General features: G+C 38.1%; 1 protein-coding gene across 5 annotated transcripts in view; it reads right to left on the bottom strand.

Annotated features, from left to right (window-relative positions):
- FKTN (fukutin) overlaps positions 1-25,591 on the bottom strand; it is a 96,584-nt gene that overhangs the window by 65,438 nt on the left and 5,555 nt on the right. For 4 of the 5 annotated variants that reach the window (XM_088838237.1, XM_088838236.1, XM_088838233.1 and 1 more), the window contains exons 2-6: positions 15,382-15,583; positions 14,274-14,333; positions 11,940-12,146; positions 8,184-8,461; positions 6,847-6,979 (exon numbers count right to left, since the gene is read on the bottom strand). In XM_088838237.1, the coding sequence (XP_088694363.1) occupies positions 6,847-6,979; positions 8,184-8,461; positions 11,940-12,146; positions 14,274-14,333; positions 15,382-15,486 (783 nt within the window). In that variant the 5' untranslated portion in view covers positions 15,487-15,583. Of the gene's footprint in view, positions 1-6,846; positions 6,980-8,183; positions 8,462-11,939; positions 12,147-14,273; positions 14,334-15,381; positions 15,584-16,105; positions 19,175-25,591 lie in introns of those variants that run through there. The other variant, XM_088838234.1, reaches the window with a different exon arrangement.

Below are 25,591 nucleotides of genomic sequence, written 5' to 3'. Positions count from 1 at the left end.
CAACTGAGTGACTGAACTGAACTGATGCTAACAATATCCTAAAATATCATGGCATTCTTTTACAACAGGAGGAAATACAATTCCTACAAGGACCACATATTTCAAGCAAAAAGTGTATTCCTAGGAAAAAAGAGGGATTTCTGAAGATAAGTTACATTCTCCAGAATATGTATATGGGATCTCTTCAATATGAAAGTATATGGGATCTATTTAATATGAAAACATCCTCAGAGCCATAATGATGTTAGGATATAAGACCGGAATGAGAGATGCATGCTCTTACCCCTGTTGCAGGGAGAAAAGCCTAGAGGTAAGAGTTTGCTGCTGCTGCTGCTGCTAAGTCACTTCAGTCGTGTCCAACTCTGTGCGACCCCATAGACGGCAGCCCACCGGGCTCCCCCGTCCCTAGGATTCTCCAGGCAAGAACACTGGAGTGGGTTGCCATTAGAGACTCAGAATTTAGTCCATGCTCAGCCAATAATGACTGTGACTTACATCTCAAGACCTCACATCTTACATCTTGAGACCTAGTTTTCTTAAAGGTTAATGGTGAATCTTGGCTTATTTCACAGAGTAACTGAAAAGATCAAATTAAATAATATAAATGAAAACTTTATGTTCTACAAGAATATTACTCTGATAGTTATGTCCAGTTAAGGCTGCCCCTGCATGGACATACTCCCATCTCTGTGACATACCTTTAATAACATGACACTCCCAGAAATTCCATTCATTAGAACTGACCCTCATATGTGTTAAAATATAAACATGTATATACCTATACACCCTTTACATGTGTTATGGACTTTAAAAATTGTATTTATACATAGGGCTTTCCTGGTGGCTCAGACAGTAAGAAGTCTGCCTACAATGCAGGTGACCTGGGTTTGATCCCTGGGCTGGGAAGATCTCTTGGAGAAGGGAACAGCAACCCACTCCAGTATTCTTGCCTGGAGAATCTCATGGACAGAGGAGTCTGGTGGGCTATGGACCATGAGGTCACAAAGAGTTGGACACAACTGAGCAAACATACTTTTTTTTTTACATTTAAAATATCTCATATAAATCTTGGGATTATCATGCATTTAGAAAAAGACTGAATCCTAATTTAAATACCATGTCATATTTGATCTTTCCTGTTCAGGTAACCTTTCCCCAAAATATAGATTAAACATAACAAGATAACAGAAGGTGCCCACTCATTTCATAGATAAGGAAACTAAGGCTCAGAAATTTGCCCCAGGTCTCAATGTAGTAGAAGAGGATATGAATATAGCTTTCTAGATATTCCTGAACTAGGGGTCCAGATATTTCCATATCCTCTATGGTTTTTTTCTTTTTACTGGAACACAACACACTGGAGCTCACCAATTATTTTTTGACGGCTGCTGCTGAGACAAAATCAAGTGCAGAAAAATATGTATTATCCTATGCTTCTTGGTAGATTGAGAAAATAGTTGAAGTAAATAAAGGAAGTCAGGAGACACGTCCCTCTGTTCTCCTTCCCTCCCTGGACTCTAGTAAACTAGAATCATTATATGAGGCAGAGCAACAAAGTAAACAGTGGTGGCCTGGCATGGGTATCGGGGCCTGAGCAGGTGATGTGGGCATCCACATGGAGCAAATCAAAATCAAGCAGCATCTGACAGGATAAAATGAAAACACAGAATCACTTCTGTATTAAGATATTAGGAGAATGTTCTTGTTTTTAAGAAATATTAAATTATCTGAGGTTGTGCGGTAGATATCAACAAATAACTCCGAAATGGTTAAGAAAAAGGAATTATTTGTACTGCATCTGTAACTTTTCTGAAGGTTTGAAAATGTTTCCAAAAATTACTATTTTAAAAAGGGAAAGGTAGAAGGCTGCTCTAGGAGATCTAGTAGATTAGTTCATTAATTTTTTTTTAAAACACCAGGCATTGTATTTAAGACTGTTTGGCGCCATCAAGTGTTCAAAGTTATGTATGTTCACTTTAATTTGAAAACTGACCTTCCTGGTTCTAACATAAGAAATTACAAAGAATGAAGCATTTACAAAAATAAGGATTTTTTAAAAAGCTATCAATCTCATTAGGCACTCCACATCAGTAATAACAATACATTATCAGAAGGGGAAAACAAATTAGTAATCAAGAGTCTGTCTTGTTGCAAGTGAAGGATACAAATAACATGATGAAGAATGAATACAAAGTTCCAGTTGACCCTGTTATGAAGAGAAACCTGCCGACAGCATTCCAGCCTTGCTGTACTTTAAACACCAGAAGTATGAGGCTATGATAAGCTTACTAGCCCTCTGAGCATCTGTCTTCCATATTCCTGATTCGAATGCTGACTTACGGTTGCCCTTAAAATCTCAAAATCAGAATTGAAGATATGGAATTAAAAAAACATGACACTATTCTCATGATACTGAAAGATGAACTCCCCAGGTCAGTAGGTGCCCAATATGCTACTGGAGAAGAATGGAGAAATAACTCCAAAAAGAATGAAGAGATGGCGCCAAAGCAAAAACACCATCCAGTTGTGGATGTGACGGGTGATGGAAGTAAAGTCCGATGATGCAAAGAACAATACTGCATAGTAATCTGAAATGTTAGGTCATGAATCAAGACAAACTGGAAGTGGTCAAACAGTAGATGGCAAGAGTGAACATCGATAATTTAGGAATCAGTGAACTAAAATGGACTGGAATGGGTGAATTTAACTCAGATGACCATTATATCTACTACTGTGGGCAGGAATCCCTTAGAAGAAATGGAGTAACCATCATGGTCAACAAAAGAGTCCAAAATGCAGTACTTCTGTGCAATCTCAAAAATGACTGAATGATCTCTGCTTGTTTCCAAGGCAAACCATTCAATATTACAGTGATCCAAGTCTATGCCCCAATCAGTAACGCTGAAGAAGCTGAAATTGAATGGTTCTATGAACACCTACAAGACCTTCTAGAACTAACACCAAAAAAGATGTCCTTTTCATCACAGGGGACTGGAATGCAAAAGTAGGAAGTCAAGAAAACCCTGGAGTAACAGGCAAAAGTGGCTTTAGAGTACAAAATGAAGCAGGGCAAAGGCTAACAGAGTTTTGCCAAGAGAATTCACTGGTCACAGAAAAATCCTCTTCCAACAACACAAGAGAAGACTCTACACATACACATCACCAGATGGCAAACACCAAAATCAGAATGATTATATTCTTTGCAGCTGAAGATGGAGAAGTTCTATATAGTCAGCAAAAACAAGACCAGGAGCTGACTGTGGCTCAGATCATGAACTCCTTATTGCAAAATTCAGACTTAAATTATAGGAAGTAGGGAAAACCACTAGACCATTCAGGTTGACCTAAATCAAATCCCTTTCAGTTATACAGTGGAAGTGACAAATAGATTCAAGGGATTAGATCTGAAAGAGTGCCTGATGAACTATGGATGGAGGTTCATGACACTGAATAGTAGGCAGTGATCAAGAGCATTCCCAAGAAACAGAAATGCAAAAAGGCAAAGTGGTTGTCTGAGGAGGCCTTACAAATAGCTGAGAAAAGAAGAGAAGATAAAGGCAAAGGAGAAAAGGAAAGATATACCCATTTGAATGCAGAGTTCCAAAGAACAGCACAGAGAGAAAAGAAAGCCTTCCTCAGCAATCCATGCAAAGAAATAGAAGAAAACAATAGAATGGGAAAGACTAGAGATCTCTTCAAGAAAATCAGACACCAAGGGAACATTTCATGCAAAGATGGGAACAATAAAGGACAGAAATGGTATAGACCTAACAGAAGCAGAAGATATTAAGAAGAGGTGGCAAGAATACACAGAAGAACTTACAAAAAAGGATTTTCATGATCCAGATAACCACAATGGTGTAATCACTCACCTAGAGCCAGACATCCTGGAATGTGAAGTCAAGTGGCCCTTAGGAAGCATCACTATGAATAAAGCTAGTGGAGGTGATGGAATTCCAGTTGAGCTATTTCAAATCCTAAAAGATGATGCTGTGAAAGTGCTCCACTCAATATGCCAGCAAATCTGGAAAACTCAGCAGTGGACGCACAGGACCACTAGAAAATGTCAGTTTTTATTCCAATCCCAAAGAAAGGCAAGGCCAAAGAATGTTCAAAGGATCGCAAAAATGCACTCATCTCACACGCTAGCAAAGCAATGCTCAAAATTCTCCAAGCCAGGCTTGAACAGTATATGAACCGTGAAATTACAGATTTTCAAGCAGGATTTAGAAAAGGCAGAGGAACCAGAGATCAAATTGCCGACATCCACTGGATGATCAAAAAAGCAAGAGAGTTCCAGAAAAAACATCTGTTTCTGCTTTATTGACTATGCCAAAGCCTTCAACTGTGTGGATCACAATAAGTTGTGGAAAATTCTGAAGGAGATGGGAATACCAGACCACCTGACCTGCCTCTTGAGAAACCTGTATGCAGGTCAAGAAGCAACAGTTAGAACTGGACGTGGAACAACAGACTGGTTCCAAATAGGGAAAGGAGTACCTCAAGGCTGTATATTGTCACCCTGCTTATTTAATTTATATACAGAGCACATCATGCAAAATGCTGGGCTGGATGAAGGACAAATTGGAATCAAGATTGCTGGGAGAAATATCAATAACCTCAGATACGCAGATGACCCCACCCTAATGGCAGAAAGTGAAGAACTAAAGAGTCTCTTGATGAAAGTGAAAGATAAGAGCGGAAAAAGTTGGCTTAAAGCTCAACATTCAGAAAACAAAGATCATGGCATCTGGTCTCATCACTTCATGGCAAATAGATGGGGAAACAATGGAAACAGTGACAGACTTTATTTTTCTGGGCTTCAAAATCACTGTGGATAGTGACTGCAGCCATGGAATTAAAAGATGCTTGCTCCTTGAAAGAAAAGTTATGACCAACCTAGACAGCATATTAAAAAGCAGAGACATCACTTTACCAACAGAGATCTGTCTAGTCAAAGCTATGGTTTTTCCAGTAGTCATGTATGGATGTGAGAGTTGGACTATAAAGAAAGGTGAGTGCCAAAGAATTGATGCTTTTGAACTGTGGTGTTGGAGAAGTCTCTTGAGAGTCCCTTGGACTATAAGGAGATCCAACCAGTCAATTCTAAAGGAAATCAACCCTGAATATTCATTGGAAGGACTGATGCTGAAACTGAAACTCCAATACTTTGGCCACCTGATGCAAAGAACCAACTCATTTGAAAAGACCCTAATGCTGGGAAAGACTCAAGGCAGTAGGAGAAGGGAACGACAAATGATGAGATGGTCGTATGGCATCACCAATGCGATAGACATGAGTCTGAGTAGGCTCCAGGAGTTGACAGGGAAACCTGGCGTGCTGCAGTCCATGGGATCGCAAAGAGTCGGACACGACTGAGTGACTAAACTGAACTGATTCTCATGACGTCTCAATATTTTGAAACATTTTACATTTTACACTGCCTTCTCACAAAGATCAATAAAATGAGTATAGGCAAATGCTTGCCAAGTAAATGGAGTAGCCCCAGTAAACGTTCTGAAAAAAAGAAAAAAACAACCGTTTGATTCTGAGCACCTTATTCTTTATGCATTTTCCCACCACTATAGGATCTTTTCTTTGTGTCAAGTGTTGTGCTAGATGCTGGGGCTACAAAGGTGAGTAAAATAAGATGCCTGCTATCAAAAAGTTCACATCATCTTATAGGTGGGTAGGACAGACATTCACAATTAGTTGTGACAATTGCTAGGACAGAGGTGGCAACCTGAACAAACTCTTTGAGACAGGAACAGTGAATGGATGGTGAAATTCGAGCACCAGTCTGCTTCTCTTCCACTTCCTCATACTCTGTGGTAGGGATGTGAAGGGCAGCACTTGCCCACTGACACTGGCCCAGCTACACATGCAGTTTTCCAGCTTCTCATTCATGAGGCTTCAGCCACAAATCTACAGATTTAAAGGAACAGGGCTAGGAAGGCCCACTCTGGCTGTCATGTCTAGGCCCTGGGTGCCAGCACAAACTATCAGAAAAAAAAAACCCTTGCATTTCTGCGTTCTGGGCATTTGGCCAGTGATGATACAGCTGTTACTTCTTTTTCTCATCCCCTCCAGGCCTTGGATACACAGCTTTCTTGGAAGGGAACCCACAAAATAAAATAAAAGTTTGCCCAGAGAAATAAAGGGCACGTGGAAAAACTACAGTACCAAAACCCCACCATAGATCTGATTGCTTTCACTGTATCTCTGTTTCATGTCACTTCCCAGAGCTGAACTTTCATGTCCTTTAAAATCATCTTTATATCCCCAGGGTCAGGAGAGTTCCTGGGAAGCCGGCTTTTAATAAATGTTTATTGAACTGAAAGTTAGAACAGAATAAAGTAAAGTTCAAAAGCACTTTGTCTTTGTGTAGCATTTATCTTGAAAAACCTTCATAAACACAAAAAATTCATATTCAGTGCCAACCCTCTGAGAAAAACTGTATTCTCTATGAAGTACGTATCTACAGGGTTTGATCCTACTTGGGGTGCTGTAAGAACAGAATGTACCATCTTTATAAAGTTTGTGGGCGATCCTAACTGAAAGCAGAGGCAAGTGCTGAACCTGTCAATGTCTATCCAAATAAAATAAGGTCTCCGTAAATATCAAACCATTCAACTGGGGAAGAAATTGTTCCTTAAGGTTAATGTTTAATCTACTTAAAAATTTTAAACAATCTAGAAGGAAACAGACAAATCAGAGAAGATGTTTTCTTACCTAAGTCTCTTTTTACCATAAGTCCCTTTACCCTCCCCCCACCTCAACTAGTAAATACTAAAAATAAACACATTTCCTTTAAATTGTAAAGTACAATATTTGGTTATCTCTAACCTGAAAGAATGCTTGAGCTTCTTTATACCTACACTCAATAAATCTAGAGTGTGGTATTTCTTCTAGAAAGTGCATTGGATCTTTTGGAATGAGAACATCCAATCCATCAACAGTAATTTGTTGTAACTCTGGCCTGAAAACAAAAATTAAGACTTATTACAAGGAGTTAATTCAGAAAACTGGCAGCCTCTTCAAAGTACATTCAATACAACATAAGCAAAATAGCTAAAGATCAAGCATATAAGGTATCATTTTTAAAGATCTACTGTTTTCAGTTCAGTTCAGTCGCTCAGTCGTGTCCGACTCTCCGCGACCCCATGAATCACAGCACGCCAGGCCTCCCTGTCCATCACCAACTCCCTGAGTTCACTCAAACTCATGTCCACAGAGTCGGTGATACCATCCAGCCATCTCATTCTCTGTCGTCCCCTTCTCCTCCCGCCCCCAACCCTTCCCAGCATCAGAGTCTTTTCCAGTGAGTCAACTCGTCGCATGAAGTGGCCAAAGTATTGCAGTTTCAGCTTTAGCATCAGTCCTTCCAATGAACACCCAGGATCGATCTCCCTTAGAAGGGACTGGTTGGATCTCCTTGCAGTCCAAGGGACTCTCAAGAGTCTTCTCCAACACCACAGTTCAAAAGCATCAATTCTTCGGCAATCAGCTTTCTTCACAGTCCAACTCTCACATCCATACATGACCACGGGAAAGACCATAGCCTTGACTAGACGGACCTTTGTTGGCAAAGTAATGTCTCTGCTTTTTAATATATTATCAAGGTTGGTCATAACTTTCTACTGTTTTAGCAACAGTCAAATACATAATACAGCAATTAACTATAGTTAATTAACTATAGTCATCATGCTGTATATTATATCCCAAGAACTTATCTCATAACTGGAAGTTTTTACATTCTGAAGACTTCTACTTGTAAGTATATATATCCACAAATATACTTTATCCTGTGTCTGATCTCTTTACAAATATAATAAGATTTGTATTCTTTTATGCCTCATTTCTGTCACTCAGCATTGTAGGATTCATCTCTGTTGCTACATAGAGCATGAGTTAAGAGCTTCTTCATTTCCCTCCCCCATGGTTCTTCATTGTGAAAACACTCCACATTTTGTTTGGGGCACTGAGAACAATGTTGCTATGAACATTATGAATATATTTCCTGGAGTATATGTACATGAGTTGCTTCTTGTTGAATATTTACATTTCAAAACTGATTTGCATGAAATACATTTTAGGTTTTATTACTAAATGTGAAAAAGAGAATAAGAATTCATGACCAAACAAGGTAGGTTTTATGTATTACCTTTAGACCCTGAATTTACCTGTCAAAAGCTCCAGGATAACGACCAAACTGTAACTTTCGAAAAGGAACAAACTTCCTGTCGATGTGTCCTTTCAGACGTAAATGGCCATGCCAGAGGTAGTTGCCGCTCCTCTCATGAAAGACCACCAAGTGGATGGCATGACTGGCCAATTTGCAGATGTAGTGCAGGGGGATTTCAGTTCCAGAAAGTGAGTCTATCCAATCCAGCCGGGGGTCCTTGCTCTCGATCTTTAGGCACTGAAATCCCATATTTTCAGCTATCCGAAACCAGCCTTCCTAAAACCAAAGAAACATTTAAATATTTAAAATGTTTGAATAGTTAAAATAAATACTAGTAGCAAAATTAAAATTACTCTTACACTGAATTAAGTCTTCTGTATTATTGTCCTAATCTGCTCTTTGCCTAAAGATTAAAAAATGAAGGTGGGGAAGGAAAGGTGGTGGTGGGAGAATTAAGGAAAGCATCAAAAAGAGAAACCAAAGAGCATGGAAGACATATTCAAAGACTCTCTTTATGAAAATCAATACAAATTTCTCCCTTGGAATAAGAATGTCCATTCATTATAGTGTTCTCTGGTTAGCATCTCCAAAGTAAACGTTAATCTAAGGACTTAAAATTAAACCTGTGATTCTCAACTTAACTTCTAATAATCTTCAAAAGTGCTTCATAAGAGCAGTGTTTCTCATCTCATAGTTATATCCCAATGCCTTAAACTGCTACTAAAATACAAGTCTATCATAATATATACCATTAGAAAACAGACTAAGATATACTATAAAGCAAAGTACATTTCCAACAGTTATTAGTTATAGTATAACTCTTATGTAAAAAGATTAACTTATAGGGTAGATTTTAAATCCTCACAACCAGTGCTACAGATGGTTAAATAGTATTAATTATTAAGAACACCTCACATTTGAACAGAAATGTACAGTTTTTAAAGAACCTTTATAAACATTATTGTATTTATATATAACATCTATGGCTTCCCTGATAGCTCAGTTGGTAAAGAATCTGCCTGCAATGCAGGAGACCCTGGTTCGACTCCTGGGTCAGGAAATTCCCCTGAAGGGATAGACTATCCACTCTAGTATTCCTAGGCTTTCCTTATGGCTCAGGTGGTAAAGAATCCACCTGTAATGCAGGTTTGATCTGGGTTTGATCGCTGGGTTGGGAAGATCAGAGAAAGGCTACCCACTCCAGTATTCTGGCCTGGAGAATTCCATGGACTATATAGTCCATGGCATCGCAAAGAGTCAGACATGACTGAGTGACTTTCACTCACCGGTTCAATTCATGACATCGATCTCAAAGAGTAAGTAGCACAGATATTGTAGATAAAGAAAAAGACTCACAGAAGTCCAAAGAGACAAAATTAACAAGAGGTAAAGCTACTGAAAGCATTTAGGTCTTATGTAACCAAATACAAAGTTCTTTCTACTCTACACCACCACCGTCTTTAAGTCTATATTTATAAAATGTGTATGAAACTTATTCACATTAATTATTTCATCTAATGTCCATAGAAACTATGTGAGGCCAACTAGGAAGATATTACACCTAATCTACAGTTAAGGAAAACAAAGTTCTAAGTGGTAATACCAGGCATTAAAGTTATTAAAGGTTGGAACTATGTCTAGAAAGTGATCATTCTGGTACAGAATGCTAACCAGTATCAATTACAATTGCCTTCCCCTTTCTGGATATAGACTGAAATTGTGTTTAGGTCAAAGGAATGCGGACGGAACGATCAGATACCACTTCTAGGCCTGGCCTTACAATGTCCCATAAGATCGTCTCTGCTTCTCTCTTTTATCTGCATGTAGAGAAACAAAGAACTATGGGATAGGGAAGCCACACAAATGAAACAGCATCCTGAGGCACTGATTATAGGAAAGTCATCCAGGAATACACGTGACCAAGAATATTCACACTGGATTTTGTCTAGAGACAATTACTCCTTTTTTGCACTAAGTCAATGAGATTTTAGGGTTGTTTTTAGCAGCAATTAATGTAACTTACACTGTCTAAACTGTGGAAAATTCTGAAAGAGATGGGAATACCAGAACACCTGTCCTGCCTCTTGAGAAACCTGTATACAGGTCAGGAAGCAACAGTTAGAACTGGACATGGAAGAACAGACTCGTTCCAAATAGGAAAAGTACGTCAAGGCTGTATATTGTCACCCTGCTTATTTAATTTATATGCAGAGTACATCATGAGAAACGCTGGGCTGGAGGAAGTACAAGCTGGAATTAAGATTGCCAGGAGAAATATCAATAACCTCAGATATGCAGATGACACCACCCTTATGGCAGAAAGTGAAGAACTAAAGAGCCTCTTGATGAAAGTGAAAGAGGATGAAAGCCTCTTGATGAAAGTGAAAGTTGGCTTAAAGCTCAACATTCAGAAAACTAAGATCACGGCATCTGGCCCCATCACTTCATGGGAAATAGATGGGAAAACAGTGGAAACAGTGGCTGACTTTATTTTTCTGGGCTCCAAAATCACTGTAGATGGGGATTGCAGCCATGAAATAAAATGACGTTTACTCCTCGGAAGGAAAGTTATGACCAACCTAGACAGCATATTAAAAATCAGAGACATCACTTTGCCAACAAAGGTCCATCTAGTCAAGGCTATGGTTTTTCCAGGAGTCATGTATAGATGTGAGAGTTGGACTATAAGAAAGCTGAGCACCGTAGAATTGATGCTTTTGAACTGTGGTGTTGGAGAAGACTCCTGAGAGTCCTTTGGACTGCAAGAAGATCCAACCAGTCCATCCTGAAGGAGATCAGTCCTGGGTGTTCATTGGAAGGACTGTCGTTGAAGCTGAAACTCCAATATTTTGGCCACCTGATGCAAAGAGTTGACTTATTTCAAAAGACCCTGATGCTGGGAAAGATTTAGGACAGGAGGAGAAGGGGATGACTGGATGAGATGGCTGGATGGCATCACTGACACAATGGACATGAGTTTGGGTGGACTCCGGGAGTTGGTGATGGACAGGGAGGCCTGGCGTTCTGCGGTTCATGGGGTCGCAAAGAGTCGGACATGACTGAGCGACTGAACTGAACTGACCCTGTCTAATACAATTTCACCTTGGTTTTCCTTATGTTAGAATTAACTACTGTAGAATTTTCTTTCTTCATACACCTAAGAGGTGGAAAGTACTGACTGAGTGTAAGGGTGGCCGATTCAGAGCAGGAATCTACTGTACAGGATGAAATAAAAGCATTATCAATTGGTAAATTTAGGAAAAATTTAAAAGGCCACACAGAACTTGGAAGACGAATCAGACCTCGAGTGTGAGGAGATAGACAAAACAGGAAGAACTATGAAATGGCTTGCCTTTTCATAATCATGACAGAGGAGAGTCAAGAACAAAGAAGTTGCTCTGATTAAATACAACAAAGGCCTAACTCAAGGCTGTACTGTACAAATCTACTTCCAGTTGTGGGCTTCCCAGGTGGCTGAGTGGTAAAGAATCCACCTGTCAATGCAGATGTGGGTTCAATAACTGTGGTTAGTAAGATTCCCTGGAGAAGGAAATGGCAACCCACTCTAGTAGTCTTGCCTGGGAAATCTCACAGACAGAGGAATCTTGTGTTTTGTTATTTATAGCTGAAAATATTCCTGATATAATTTGTAAGTCTTTATAAAAATTTTTAAACATTTTACAATTTAAATTGGTTTAATCTTATATTGTTTTACAAAAGACACAATCCATTACCTGAAAGCAAATCATCTTACCTCATTCTTCCATAGTTGATACTGAAGTGCAAATGTAGTAAAGTCTCTTGGAACACAGAAAAACTTGCATTCTGAAGTGGAGGAGGCATGAGAAGTATTCTTGACTTGTTCAAAGTTTTTATTAATCAATTCCAGAATCAAAGGATCGATAAGGAACACAGGTACATTTTGACTGGATGTTAGCATAATAAATTTTTTAACTGCACGCTGTTTGAGAGGAAAAGAGTTCCCTTAATTCTTCTAAACCAATACAATACTCTATCTCATTAAATTTTATTCATTAATTTTACAAGAATACATATAGAGTGTTTATTCAATACATACCAAGCTTATTACCTTGCTAACATTAAAAAACCCACAAATAAATAATACACCGTACCTGCTCTCAAGAAGTTCACGGTCTACTGAGGATGATGTACAAATATTTACAATAGAAAGTAAGTACAGAACAGTAATCAACTAATTAACTGTACATCAAAATGATATTGAAATCTTCTCAGAGGAAGCAGTATCTGAGATGAGAACTCTGGACTTACAAATTATTCCCTTGGTAGTAGCTAAATCTTTTCAAGCAAAAGTTGGAGAGGAAATACCAGGTCTTTCAATTTTAAAAAATTAGTCATGTCAACATTTTCAAAACCAAAAATCAACTGTATGTGGAACTTTTCTTAATATATGAAATACTGCTTAATAATCTTCCAAGCAAAAGACAAACTAAAATACACTGTCTGCTTGACCATTCCTGTATACAGTTTGACTTTCTAATAATACTGTAATACTGATATTTTCATATACAATTCTGCTGAGCAGTAAGCAGAACATTCTACTGCAAAAAATAAATTTTTTAATCAGAATGGAAACCGAATAATCACACTTAGGAGTAAACAATATCTAAGAGTAGCCAAGATACAGGAATAAATAGCATACATTGTTGCTTAAAACCCTACGTTAATGAAAGCAATAATGACTTCAAAGGGATATACGCCCATCAAAAAAGATGTTTCATGGAATTAAGGATAAATGATTACTCACAAAAATCTGAAGAAACTTATAAAAACATATACAAGATAATAAACAGATTAGAATATCAGGAATTATAAAGATAAAAAGTGAGACAAATGTATGAATCATTCTCTTATCCTTTGTTTTTGCTGTAGAGTATTATGCAAATACCAAGAATATAATAATCTCTGCTCCAGAGGAGTTTATTATCTCTTAGTAGGAGAGACAACTAAGTAAAAAGTTAGAATAAATAATGCCATGCCCCAAAATTTAATAACTTAATGGATAAATTCCTTTAAAAACACAATTAACAAAACTACCAGAAGATGAAACAGGAAATCTGACTTGCCTTATAACTATTAACAAAATTGAATTTGTTGTATAAAAAAAGTCTTGCCATCAAAACAAGAAAAAACTTGAGACTAAGATGGTTCACTGGCGAATTCGATCGAAGATTTAAGGAAGAAATAATGCCAATTATACAAAAACTGTTTCAGAACTGAGCAGGAGGAAATACTTCAAATTCATTTTGAGGTCAGTGTAATCCTAATAGTAAAACCTGACAAAGACATTACAGAAAAAGAAAGAAAAGTATATAACCACTGTCCCTCATGAACACAGATGCAGTGACATTTAACAGGACACTAAAAAATTAATTCCTGTAGTTAAAAAAAAAGAAAATATTATGACCAAGTATAGTTTATCTCAGGAATGAAAGGCAGCATTTGAAAATTAATCAATCACATTAATAGAATAAAGGGAGGAAACCTCTATGAGAATTTCAACACAAAAAAAAATTTGACAAAATTCAATTCCTATTTCATGATAAAAACCTCTCAGCAAACCAGGAATAGGACACTTGTTCAATTTGATAGAATATGAACAAAAAAATCTGTTACTGAGTTACAGGAGTTCTTTATTTATCCTTGATATCGATCTTTTGTCAGACACATGTTTTGCAAATATTTTTTATATTTTCTTGGTTCAATTCTGCTTTTCAAATATTTATTCATTTGGGGAAGCACCACAACTCAATGAATGAGGATTTTGGAAGCAAGCAGTTAGAATCTGGAACCAGTCACTTATTAGCCAACCAACCTTAATCTTTTTAAGTGAACTGAGGACAAACATGTATTAACATCATCAAGTCTGCATAAGGACTAAATGTGATACTCCACATAAAGCACTTGGCACAGTGTCTTCCCCTCGCCCTCTATCACCTACTCCCATTTCCCACCAAGCTAGCTAATAAAACTGTCATAATTCAACAAATACTTATTAAGTATATAAATGAACTTGGCAATTGAGGAATTTCTCGATTGTCACACATACCCACTGTGTGCCATCAAATCCAATTCGGCTTCCTTTGGATTTTGATAAACCAGATCCATTCTAGGAGGATAACAAAAATAAAAGTTAGTAAATGCAAAGCCCAGCACTTAACAATACATTTAGGGCAGGTATGAGGTTCAACCTATATAACTGGCTAATAATCATTAAAAAGTATAATCTAAATACATACAGTCATGAGCTAAGAATTCTACAATTATATAACTACCCAAGATGGACAACACTGATGCTGCTGCTAAGTCACTTCAGTCGTGTCCAACTCTGTGCGACCCCATAGATGGAAGCCCACCAGGCTCCCCCGTCCCTGGGATTCTCCAGGCAAGAACACTGGAGTGGGTTGCCATTTCCTTCTCCAATGTGTGAAAGTGAAAAGTGAAAGTGAAGTCGCTCAGTCCTGTCCGACCCTTAGCGACCCCACGGACTGCAGCCTACCAGGTTCCTCCATCCATGGGATTTTCTAGGCAAGAGTACTGGAGTGGCTTGCCATTGCCTTCTCCAGGACAACACTGAGACTGCTATAATTTATTAAACAGGCATATATGGTCAACATCTCAGAATCTATTAATTTCCATCAAATAATAGTAAACTCTTTGCTATCTCTTTAGAATTAGCACATTTATAAGATCTTCAGAAGCTACTAGATTCTAAATCATTGTCTCTTTATCTTTATGCCTACAGGTTTATAATAAAGGTAAGTTATAACACTACATTTCCCTGTTAGGCACTATATTAAAATCGACTTTGTATCAAAATAAACTAAATCTAACATTTTATCAAAATTATTTATCACTGAACTCTTTCCAATGAGTGATGATGTTTGGAAAAATAACAATTTTCACATAATTCTATCAGAAAATTTCGACATCACTGAAATTTTGCACCTCTGACTTTTAGTGTGTTATTATAATAATCTTTAACTTCAATTTTGAATTGCTTCTTACCACACCCATGAAGAGGAGAATTTCAAAGAAATATTTCTGCAAGGATTTTAAAAACTGCTTAATTTTATGTACTGCAAAAGGAAAGTATGTTAGGAAGATATACAGCTAAAATGAAGTTTAATAATGAGAAAGCAGGAAAAAAAAGTTACCTTTGCTGATAAATAGTGCTTGTAGTAGTACAACTGAAATAGCAGAAATGAAGAACTTGTCAAAGTTAAAAGCACCAAAATCACGTTCTTACTGATTTTACTCATCAGTCTGCAGTGCTCACTTGGTTGTCTTTTGAAAGTAATCCAGTTGGTTTCATCTTTTGGGGTAAAAAGGTAATTTTGTTTTCTGTGAACAATATTTCTGAAGAGACAAAAAAAAAAGCCTATATTTTTCACCTTTATTAACCGTGGAAAAGTTACCTAAAGTTCAACAGAACATTCTTTGATTTGGTAATGTCCTGTACTAAAGAAATCATCAGATATAAGACCAAACCTGGAAGAACAAAAATGTTTATCATGGCATTCTTTACAACGGCGAAAAATAAACTGAAGTGGGATATCCATAAAAACTGACCAACAGAGATGGGAGGGATTCTCCCCCAGGGTTTCTGATTCAGTAGAACTGGGGTGAGGCCTCTGAGTTTGCAGTTCTGATGCATTCTCAGGTGATGCTGATGCACATACTAAGAACCACTGCCAAAGAAAAAATAAACCTTTGGTCAAGGAACATCACCTGTGTAACAGCTCTGTTGTCTAACGTGATGTAGGATGTGGTCAGTTTTTATAAATATCCCATATACATTTTCAGCTTTTGGCAAGTGTAAAAAAAGTCATGATAAAAAAATTGTGTTCTTTTTTAACATGTACACACTGCTTTATTTACTTAGGTCTTCATTGCTGCACACGGGCTTTCTCCAGTTGCAGAGAGCGGGGGTTACTCTCTAGCTGCGATGTGTGGGCTTCTCACGTGCAGTGGCTTCTCTCGTTGTGCAGTCCAGGCTCTAGGTGCATGGGCTCAGTGGTTGTGACTTGCTGACTCTAGGGTGTGCAGGCTTCAGTAGTGTGGCACAGGAGCTCATTAGTTGTGGCCTGCAGGTTCCAGAATGTGAGCTCAGAAGTCGTGGTACGCAAGTTTAGCTGCTCCGTGGCATGTGGAATCCTCTTGGATCAGGGACTGAACCCATGTCCCCTATATCACCAGGGAATTCCTCAAAGTTTCTGTTCATCTTTGGTCCCATCTGACTATTCCTTTAGAACAAGTAATTTAATACAGTTCTACTTCTTCTTACCTCCTCTTCACTGTTTGATTTTGGTCACACACATTACATTTGGTTCTTCAAATGTTTATCTTTGTTCCTTTAACTATATACTAATACCTGATGCTAAAGCTGAAACTGCAATACTTTGGCCACCTCATGCGACGAGTTGACTCACTGGAAAAGACTCTGATGCTGGGAAAGGTTGGGGGCGGGAGGAGAAGGGGACAACCGAGAATGAGATGGCTGGATGGCATCACCGACTCTGTGGACGTGAGTTTGAGTGAACTCCGGGAGTTGGTGATGGACAGGGAGGCCTGGCGTGCTGTGATTCATGGGGTTGCGGAGAGTCGGACACGACTGAGCGACTGAACTGAACTGAACTGAATACCTTTATTACTTCATGCACAAACTTTGTCTTTAGTTCTCCAGCTAAAAAATAAGAGGAAATCTATTAACACCTTCTACATCTCTCCTTTTAATCCTGTCTTTTATTAGTTCACTTTGCTATAGTTCTTTTATTCTGTAATACAAATCTCTCAGTTTTTAAAATCTTATTCCTACTATGTTTCCCTGCCAGTCGTTTCACTGTATCATCTCTGTTCATCTACTAGATGGTTGATATTCATCTGCTCCTTAGAATATGGGCATTATTTACCTTGAGTTCTTGCATTATTCAAAAACAGGTGTCAGCTAATAAATAGTTTGGCTTTGGGGTCACACCCTCTTTCCTCTGATGACTTACAGGATTTGTACCACTGTCCTGCAATACTAAATACTCCCTTCACAATATGTGATCCTTTCCCTGGCACTACAGGCTAGATGATCTTTCTAATGGATGAGCAAAGAACACATTCCTTAGTTTTGAAATACAATTTTTTTAAAACTAGGTTATGTAATGATGTTAATGATTGTTATTAGTTTTTCTTCATTATGTGCTCTTCCAATCTGTAGAATCAAGATTTCTTTCTCTGCAACAGGTTTTCTTATGTGTTTTGAATACTTTTCTGTTCTACTGTTGAATTTCTAATTCCAAAGCAACAATTAAGCATGTTTCATCTCCTTTCATTCCCATTTCACTTTGCTCAACTTTCAAAAGCCTGTTGTCATATCCCTGAGTTTTCAACAATATTAATCCTCTTTTCTGTTTCCTACGCGGCTTTTTATTCCTGATTTTATTTTTCTTTTCTTTCTTGAGTTCTGCCAAATTATGACTCATTATTTACCACTGTCTTACTGTTTCTTCCTAGCGAGTTAGCTTTCTCTATTATTTTAAAGAAGTGGCTGTGTTGTGCTTAGTCACTCAGTCGTGTCCAACTCTTTGCAACCCCCTGGACTGTAGCCTGCCAGGCTCCTCTGCCCATGGGATTCTCCAGGTAAGAATACTGGAGTGGGTTGCCACGCCCTCCTCCAGGGGATCTTCCCAACCCAGGGATCAAACCCAGGTCTACCACATTGCAAGCAGATTCTTTACCAGCTGAGCTACCAGGGAAGCCCTTAAAGAAGTGGTTGTCTCCTTAAATTTGTTATACCACAACAGTTTTCTCATGGGTCTTCATCACATGTTTTTCCATTTCTTTTTGCTTTTCTTTCTGTAACACTTTTGTGTAGATACTGTACTCATTTTCTTTTTATCATTGTTTATCTTTGAATGACATGAGCTACACCCAGGCCAATTATTTGCAAGAGGATTGTAGGAGGAAGAATTAAGGCTGTGTTCTGGACTAGAAGGTAGTCTCTCTAGCCTACGAGAGAGCTCTTTATGACACAGGGTATTCTGTGCATGTGTGTGTGAGAGAGAGACAATGCGAGAACAAGGAAGAGAAAGATGTTTAGCCATTAGTTCTTGCCTCATCAAAAGAGCACTTCCTGCAAAGATCATGTATCTGTGTGCTTTCTCACTTGTTCTTCCTTTCCTGCTAGAATATGTTGCCGAACATTCCAAGGAAGCTTCTCCTACTGCTTTTCTATGCACCCTGACACCACTGTAAACAGATTTATCTTTCATTGCTCTGTCAGTTCTACCTGAGATCTCTTTCTGTCAGAATGCTCTTTTAATCTCTTCCTGCTTACATTTGACAAACAGTTCTCAAATATTTCAATTTGGGATATAGGACTCTAGTCCTATCGAAGATGTAATTATAACTGACCCTTGAACAATGCAAGGGTTAGGGACACCAACATTCTATGCAGCTAAAAATCTGAATATAACTTATAGTTGGCCCTCCATATACATACATAGTTCCTTTGTATCTGTGTTTCCTTCATATACGTGGTTTGCATCTGTGGATTCAACTATCCAGGGGTCATATAATACTGTAGTATTTACTACTGAAAAAAATCCACATGTAGCAGTTCAAACTTGTGTTGTTTAAAGGTCAACTATACATCTCTGTCTCTCATTTTCCTTGCTGTTTCAGGGTAATTTCAGATAGAAGAGGGCACAAATGTTTTTACTCTGCCATGTTTAAATCAGAACTTGTAGGATTTTGAAACAATCCAAATGGGCTTCCAGAGTAAAAGCCTATATATAGCAAACATCCAATTATGTTACATAAAGTCAATAAACTACTTAAGAGAAATATTACCAGTGATGTGAGTAATCTACTTGATTTACAGATAATGCATCAAGCAAAGATAACTGAAGAAATCATGATCATATTCTATCTCCTAAAACTATAAAAATTAGCAACATCAAACAATATCAATAATGGTATTAGTTCTGCCGTCAGCTAAAACCTCCTAAAATAAGACAGTCAAATATGTACTGTGATAAGGATAGCTCACAAGATAATAAAAAGAACAGCCTTCATTCTTTCAGTATTTCAGCTTAGCTTTTTGTAATTCTGTTAAAAAGTACATCAATGTATTGTACTCTGATTCCTAAAACCTAAAGTAACACTTGGAGTGTGCTATAGTCCAGTCTTCCCTGTGCCTGAATTATCAAATGGAAAGAAAATATAAAAGACCCATAAAAACCACTACAGAAAAATAAAGTCAGAATTAATATCTTGTTCTCTTTTTGGACATAACTCTAACCTACTATTAATTCTCAAATGAACTAAATCTCCAAAATATATCATCAATCACAACTACATTTTTATTATCAAGATGATATCCAATTAACTTTATTTCATTATTTATTTTCTGTAAATGCCAAACCAATTTGACTAACTGCAAAGATAAGAATATTAGCCTATCAAAACATTCCTTTTTGCTAGCATCATCTCTTCACTAGGAATGGAATTACCACTTTAAAATGAGTAATGTTATATATGGAATTTAGAAAGATGGTAACCTTAACCCTGTATACGAGACTGCAAAAGAGACACAGGTATATAGAACAGTCTTTGGGACTCTGTGGGAGAGGGTGAAGGTGGGATGATTGGGGAGAACGGCATTGTAGCATATATATTATCATATGTGAAATGAATCACCAGTCCAGGTTCGACGCATGATACAGGATGCTTGGGGCTGGTGCACGGGGATGACCTGGAGGGAGGATATGGGGAAGAGGGAGGTGGGAGGGGGGTTCAAGAAAGGGAACACATGTACACCCGGGGCGGATTCGTGTCAATGTATGGCAAAACCAACCAATATATTAATGTAAGGTAATTTGCCTCCAATAAAATAAAATAAAAAATCCACTACTTTACGAGAGTCAGAAATGGATGCTAAATTTTACCAAATTATTTCTCAACATTTGTGGATGAAATTACTTTTTCTTTTTTAATCTGTTAATAAAATGTTTGCAGTAATCGATCTAATGTTCAAAACCTTGCAAATCCTAAAAAAAAAAAGCTACCACTGGGTAATATGTATTATGTTTAGTATATAGTGTTTTAAATTTCCTCAGGTTCAATAAATGAGTTTTTTCATTTGATCAACTTTCTTTGTTCTTTCATAACCCTCTAATTCTTTCAAAAACTTCACCCTAATACTTGTTTGCATTTATTCTTAAATTTTCAACAAGCATATTAAGACTTTTGCTACATTTCAGCATCAGTGCAATGGACTGTATTTATAGGAACCCATTCCCATCATATCTGATGAAGCCTTCAGTGGGGTGTAAATTTCTCTTTCTCCATTTCCCAGCTAGATGAATTAATCTTGAATTATAACTGGAGCTCTATCATTGCTTCATTGTCACTATTTACCTTGACATGATTGCTAATAATTCCTTCATGTATTCATCTTTGCAAAATTGGTATAAGAACTGACTAGACTTGATTGGTCCTATGTATTTCATCATTCCCCACTGTTTCTTCTATCATTTCCTTTCAATTTTTTATTTCTAACTCTTTGTTGGGACAACATTCTAAATAAATTATTTTCATGAAAAAAATAAAATAAAATGAGTAATATACTTAAGAGGCCAAGGCTTATTGAGTTTACCTTTAAAATATCTCCTGCACCAACTTCCTCTTCTTTCTTCACTGTCATTCTAATTTAAACTCTAATTGTATAAATGTCTTAATTCTAATTCACGTCCCAGGCTCCACTTTCTGCCTACTCATAATCTTACACTGACAGACATACCAAGCTGCTGATAAATGAATCAAATTACATCATCAAAATTTTTCAATGGTTCCTTACCACCTACAAGTAAAGCTCAAGTTTCACATAAATTTGACCCATGAACAACATGGATTTTAACTACACAGGCCCACTTACACACAGATTTTTTTTTTCAATAATAAACACTACAGGATTACACGATCTGCTGTTGACTTAATTTGTAGATATGGAACTGCAGACATGGAGCGCTGACTCTATTACATGTAGATTTTTGACTGTGAAGAAAGCTGATCGCCGAAGAATCGATGCTTTTGAACTGTGGTGTTGGAGAAGACTCTTGAGAGTCCCTTATACTGCAAGGAGATCCAACCAGTCCATTCTAAAGGAGATCAATCCTGGATGTTCATTGGAGGGACTGATGCTAAAGCTGAAACTCCAATACTTTGGCCACCTCATGAGACGAGTTGACTCACTGGAAAAGACTCTGATGCTGGGAAAGGTTGGGGGCGGGAGGAGAAGGGGACGACGGAGAATGAGATGGCTGGATGGCATCACCGACTCTGTGGACATGAGTTTGAGTGTACTCCGGGAGTTGGTGATGGACAGGGAGGCCTGGCGTGCTGTGATTCATGGGGTCGCGGAGAGTCGGACACGACTGAGCGACTGAACTGAACTGAACTGAAAGGGTGGTGCCTACCATCCAGTTCTACAAGAATCAAGTCTTTAGCCAATGCAGGTGCTAATCTATAATATATGTGAAAGGAATTCAGGGTGAAGGGCAGGATGAAGCACTCTGTCCTCTGGGAAAACAGGCCTTTAGATAGTTGGAAATATTTCAGGAGAACAGTTTATGAACCTGGACTCTTACATCTTCCCATATTTAGAAAAGCACTAAAATCATTAATTGAGATGCGTGTTCCTTGTGACTAGGAGTAAACATCTACAGAGATGTGTACACGAGTGCACATACCTCTTTGCAAAATTATGTATCTACTGACCTCCCCTGTCTACTTCCTCTTCTAAGAAATTACTCAGAACTATCTGAGACTGTCTCCCAAATAAAACTGAAACTCACAGCTCACACGACGTGTGTTTTTATTTCAGTTGACAGAGGTTTGGCACCCCCGACTGCACTGTTCAAGGGTCAAATATAGAAGCATTCAAGGGCATTCACAATCTAACCGAACACAAGGCAAATTTTCTAGACTCTCTCCCACTTCATACACTCTATGGTCTCTGCCCAAGTATTGCTGGAATACATGATACTTTCCTATCTCTTTGCTTTTGTTCATTCCCTCTTGTCTGAAAAATTCTCATCTATTTCCAGAGAACCAGTTCTATACCTCTTTACAGAGCTCCTCTCAATGACCTTCCTTTTAGGAAGTCTTTCATGTTCTTCCAAGTCAGAAGCAATCTCTTCCAGCTATAAATTCCTAGTCTTACCTTCTTGCAAGGAATAAATATTTACTGTCTACCTTAAAAGGGAGAGATGCCAACAAAATGCTAAGCCCTGAAGAGAAAATGATAAGTAAAATACAGTTCTCTATCTTCAAAGATTTTAGAGATGAGTATATAAGAGTTTTTAAAAGAATGGTGATTGACGGTGGTGGAGGCTAAGTCCTAAAGAACAGCATGGGAAATATTTTCCAAAACGCACTACCACCATCCTCACCACCCTCACATCTATTAAGAACCACTATTCTGGTTTGTGCTAGACTGTATCAGAGATAAATATAGAGACACTATCAAGAGTGTAATGGCCATGAAGGAGTAAGTACAGGCTACTATGGAGCACAAAGAGAGGAAACTAACCCTAAGGCTTTTACTATTTTCTATTTTGAATTACAGTTATTAGAATACAGGCATCATCTCCCCTATCACACTAAAAATGACTGAATTAATATACAGAAATAATAAGTATGCTGCTGCTGCTGCTAAGTCGCTTTAGTTGTGTCCGACCCTGTGCGACCCCATAGACGGCAGCCTACCAGGCTCTGCCGTCCCTGGGATTCTCCAGGCAAGAACACTGGAGTGGGTTGCCATTACCTTGTCCAATAAGTATGCTACGTATACTCAAATAACTGCAAAATGTTCAAGAGAACACAAAACTATTTTTTTAAGATATTTATAAAATTTCTCTTGTCCTACAGGAACTTTTATAATAAAACAGAATATGAAATATGAAAAATTGAATTTTTAACGTTTAATGCCCATACTTAATTCTAATTCCTGAACAGTAAACATTTAAAAATAACATATGGAGAAATACAGCATAGAACCAAAAGAAAATTATTATTTTTATACATTTCTCTTTACATGTGACATTTTAGCTATTAAAAACGCTGGGGAGGACAAGTAATATATTTTCACTTATACTTAGGTAAAGTTTCATAAAGAAAGTAGTATATCATGTCTAATGGAAAAGAAGAACACTACACAGTAAATTTAAATGATGGGGGAGACAGAAAATGTTTAAATTAAAAAAAAAAAAAGATATAATGGGGACTCTCAAAGGAGTTATGAGGTTTAAGTACCTAAGTATCTTCAAGTTCTAATGCAAATATGAGAAGGCTAATATACAAGTAACCACCTGCAATGCAGGATACCCCGGTTCGATTCCTGGGTCGGGAAGATCTGCTGGAGAAGGGATAGGCTACCCACTCCAGTATTCTTGGGCTTCTCCTGTGGCTCAGCTGGTGAAGAATCCAACTGCAATGAGGGAGACCTGGGTTTGATCCCTGGAATGGGAAGATTCCCCAGAGAAGGGAAAGGTGACCCACTCCAGTATTCTGGCCTGGAGACTATATAGTCCATGGAGTCGCAAAGAGTTGAACACGACTGAGCAACTTCCACTTTCACACTAGAGCACAGAATTAGTCTTAGATGACTTGGAAACAGGCTCTAACTAGTGCATGAACTGGGATTTGGCAATTAAGAAGAAAGGAAAGGGCAGATCTGCTTCCCAGCTGAACCTTTACTGGGTTGTAGGTGTCAGAGTTATCAGCCCTCTCAGTCTTTGAGCCTGGGGTAACTGGAGACCAAGACTGTCACCTCCAGCCAAGAACAAACACATTCTTTTACCCTTTCTTTTGTCCTTTATTATCAATTTGTGTCAAGGCATGAGGAAGGCTGGACAACACTAGTGGCAGATGAAAGCCACACGAAATTTGAAGGCAAAATGTGTAAGATGGGAAGCTCGAGTCAGCTCGCAGGCTCTGACTACAACCAGGAGCAGCGTCCCATGCTCTCCGCTGCCCACTGCCACTTCATGCCACCATGTGTTCTCTGATGGCAACAGCACTAAAAAGGCTGGCATCTGCCGTAACCCAACACCCGTCTCCCACTACTCTTTTGAGGATTATTTTGGTATGGATCTGTTTGAAAGAATGTCCAACTGTCTGACTTTTTTATTCCACTTCTCCCCACTAGTGCCTTCTGGATCACCTGTCTTGATATCAGAGGCCCCTAAACAAGAAATAACTAGCCCTGGAAGTGAAGTTAGCTTCAGAAGATGATGTGTGTTAGCCTGGTGCCCTCAATGCTGCTAGATCCAATTTATTCAGGAACACTGAGAAAGGTGACGAAGGCATAGGTAGTGACAGAATTGAGATTCAAATATGTCCTGCACTGCAAAATAAAACAGGAGGCTAAATTAGAGAAGAAAGAGGGTAAACAGTCAAAGCCATTGTTTTGAAATAAGGTAGCAAACTGGAAGACATAAGAGAAAATGCTTCTGAAGATGTATTCAGAGAGAAGATGGGGAAAGAAGTCAACATTTTCAGCTGTTCTAACCCAAAAACACCCCAGTAGCAACAGATGCTATCCATCTTACTTAAATATTGCTAGTCCTAATATACTGTTCTTTTCCTTTCATTGCTAACTTTGTAAGATGGTCAGTAACCTGGAAGCAAAGGTTAGACTGTAAGGGTTTAAGAAGTCTCTTCAACTGTTTACTGCTCATTCACTTCTTAACCCTTTGCAATATAACCTCTCTCAAATGCTAACAGTTGAAGATTAAAAATGTAGTCTCTACATTTGATGCTCCAGAAAAATCCAAAATACACAGAAACTCCTTCTGAAATGACTATGGAGTAGTGGGTTTTTAGAGAATGTCTGAAAAGACCTAGATAAAAAAGAAAATGAAGACAGGAGGGGACTGATTTCATGGGGGCAAAGTAAAATGGTGAAGGAAGTGGCACTGCCTACAAAGGTACTATTCTGTGTTTGATATGAAATCTGGATGGACATTCTCTTTACATTCGTTTGTTCCTAATCATTTAATTAGATATACTTCCCGTATCTATTGACTGACTACCGCTTACAAATATTTCACCAGACTGCTGGTGATGTCCTCTTATACATCACTGTCCACCTTCAAGCCAGATTTTTTTCATGACTTGCCCCGCTATTCTGTTAATGGTATCCCTATTTTCTCAATTATTTATGTTCAAAACAGTTTTTACAGTTCTAACTCCTTATCTAATGAGTCAACAAACTATACATTCTTCTCAGTGCCTCTAAAAGCTGTCATTTCTTTCCAATTTCCAGTATAGTTAGCCAACTTTTAAGGCCTTATTAACTCTGCCTAAATAGAA

This window comes from Moschus berezovskii, chromosome 7, assembly GCF_049115385.1.
Source record: "Moschus berezovskii isolate FMDL1 chromosome 7, NW_MosBer_1.0, whole genome shotgun sequence".
In the NCBI taxonomy this organism is placed as follows: Eukaryota; Metazoa; Chordata; class Mammalia; order Artiodactyla; family Moschidae; genus Moschus; species Moschus berezovskii.
Note: the sequence above shows the minus strand (reverse complement) of the source record. Positions and strands in the feature narration are given on the sequence as shown.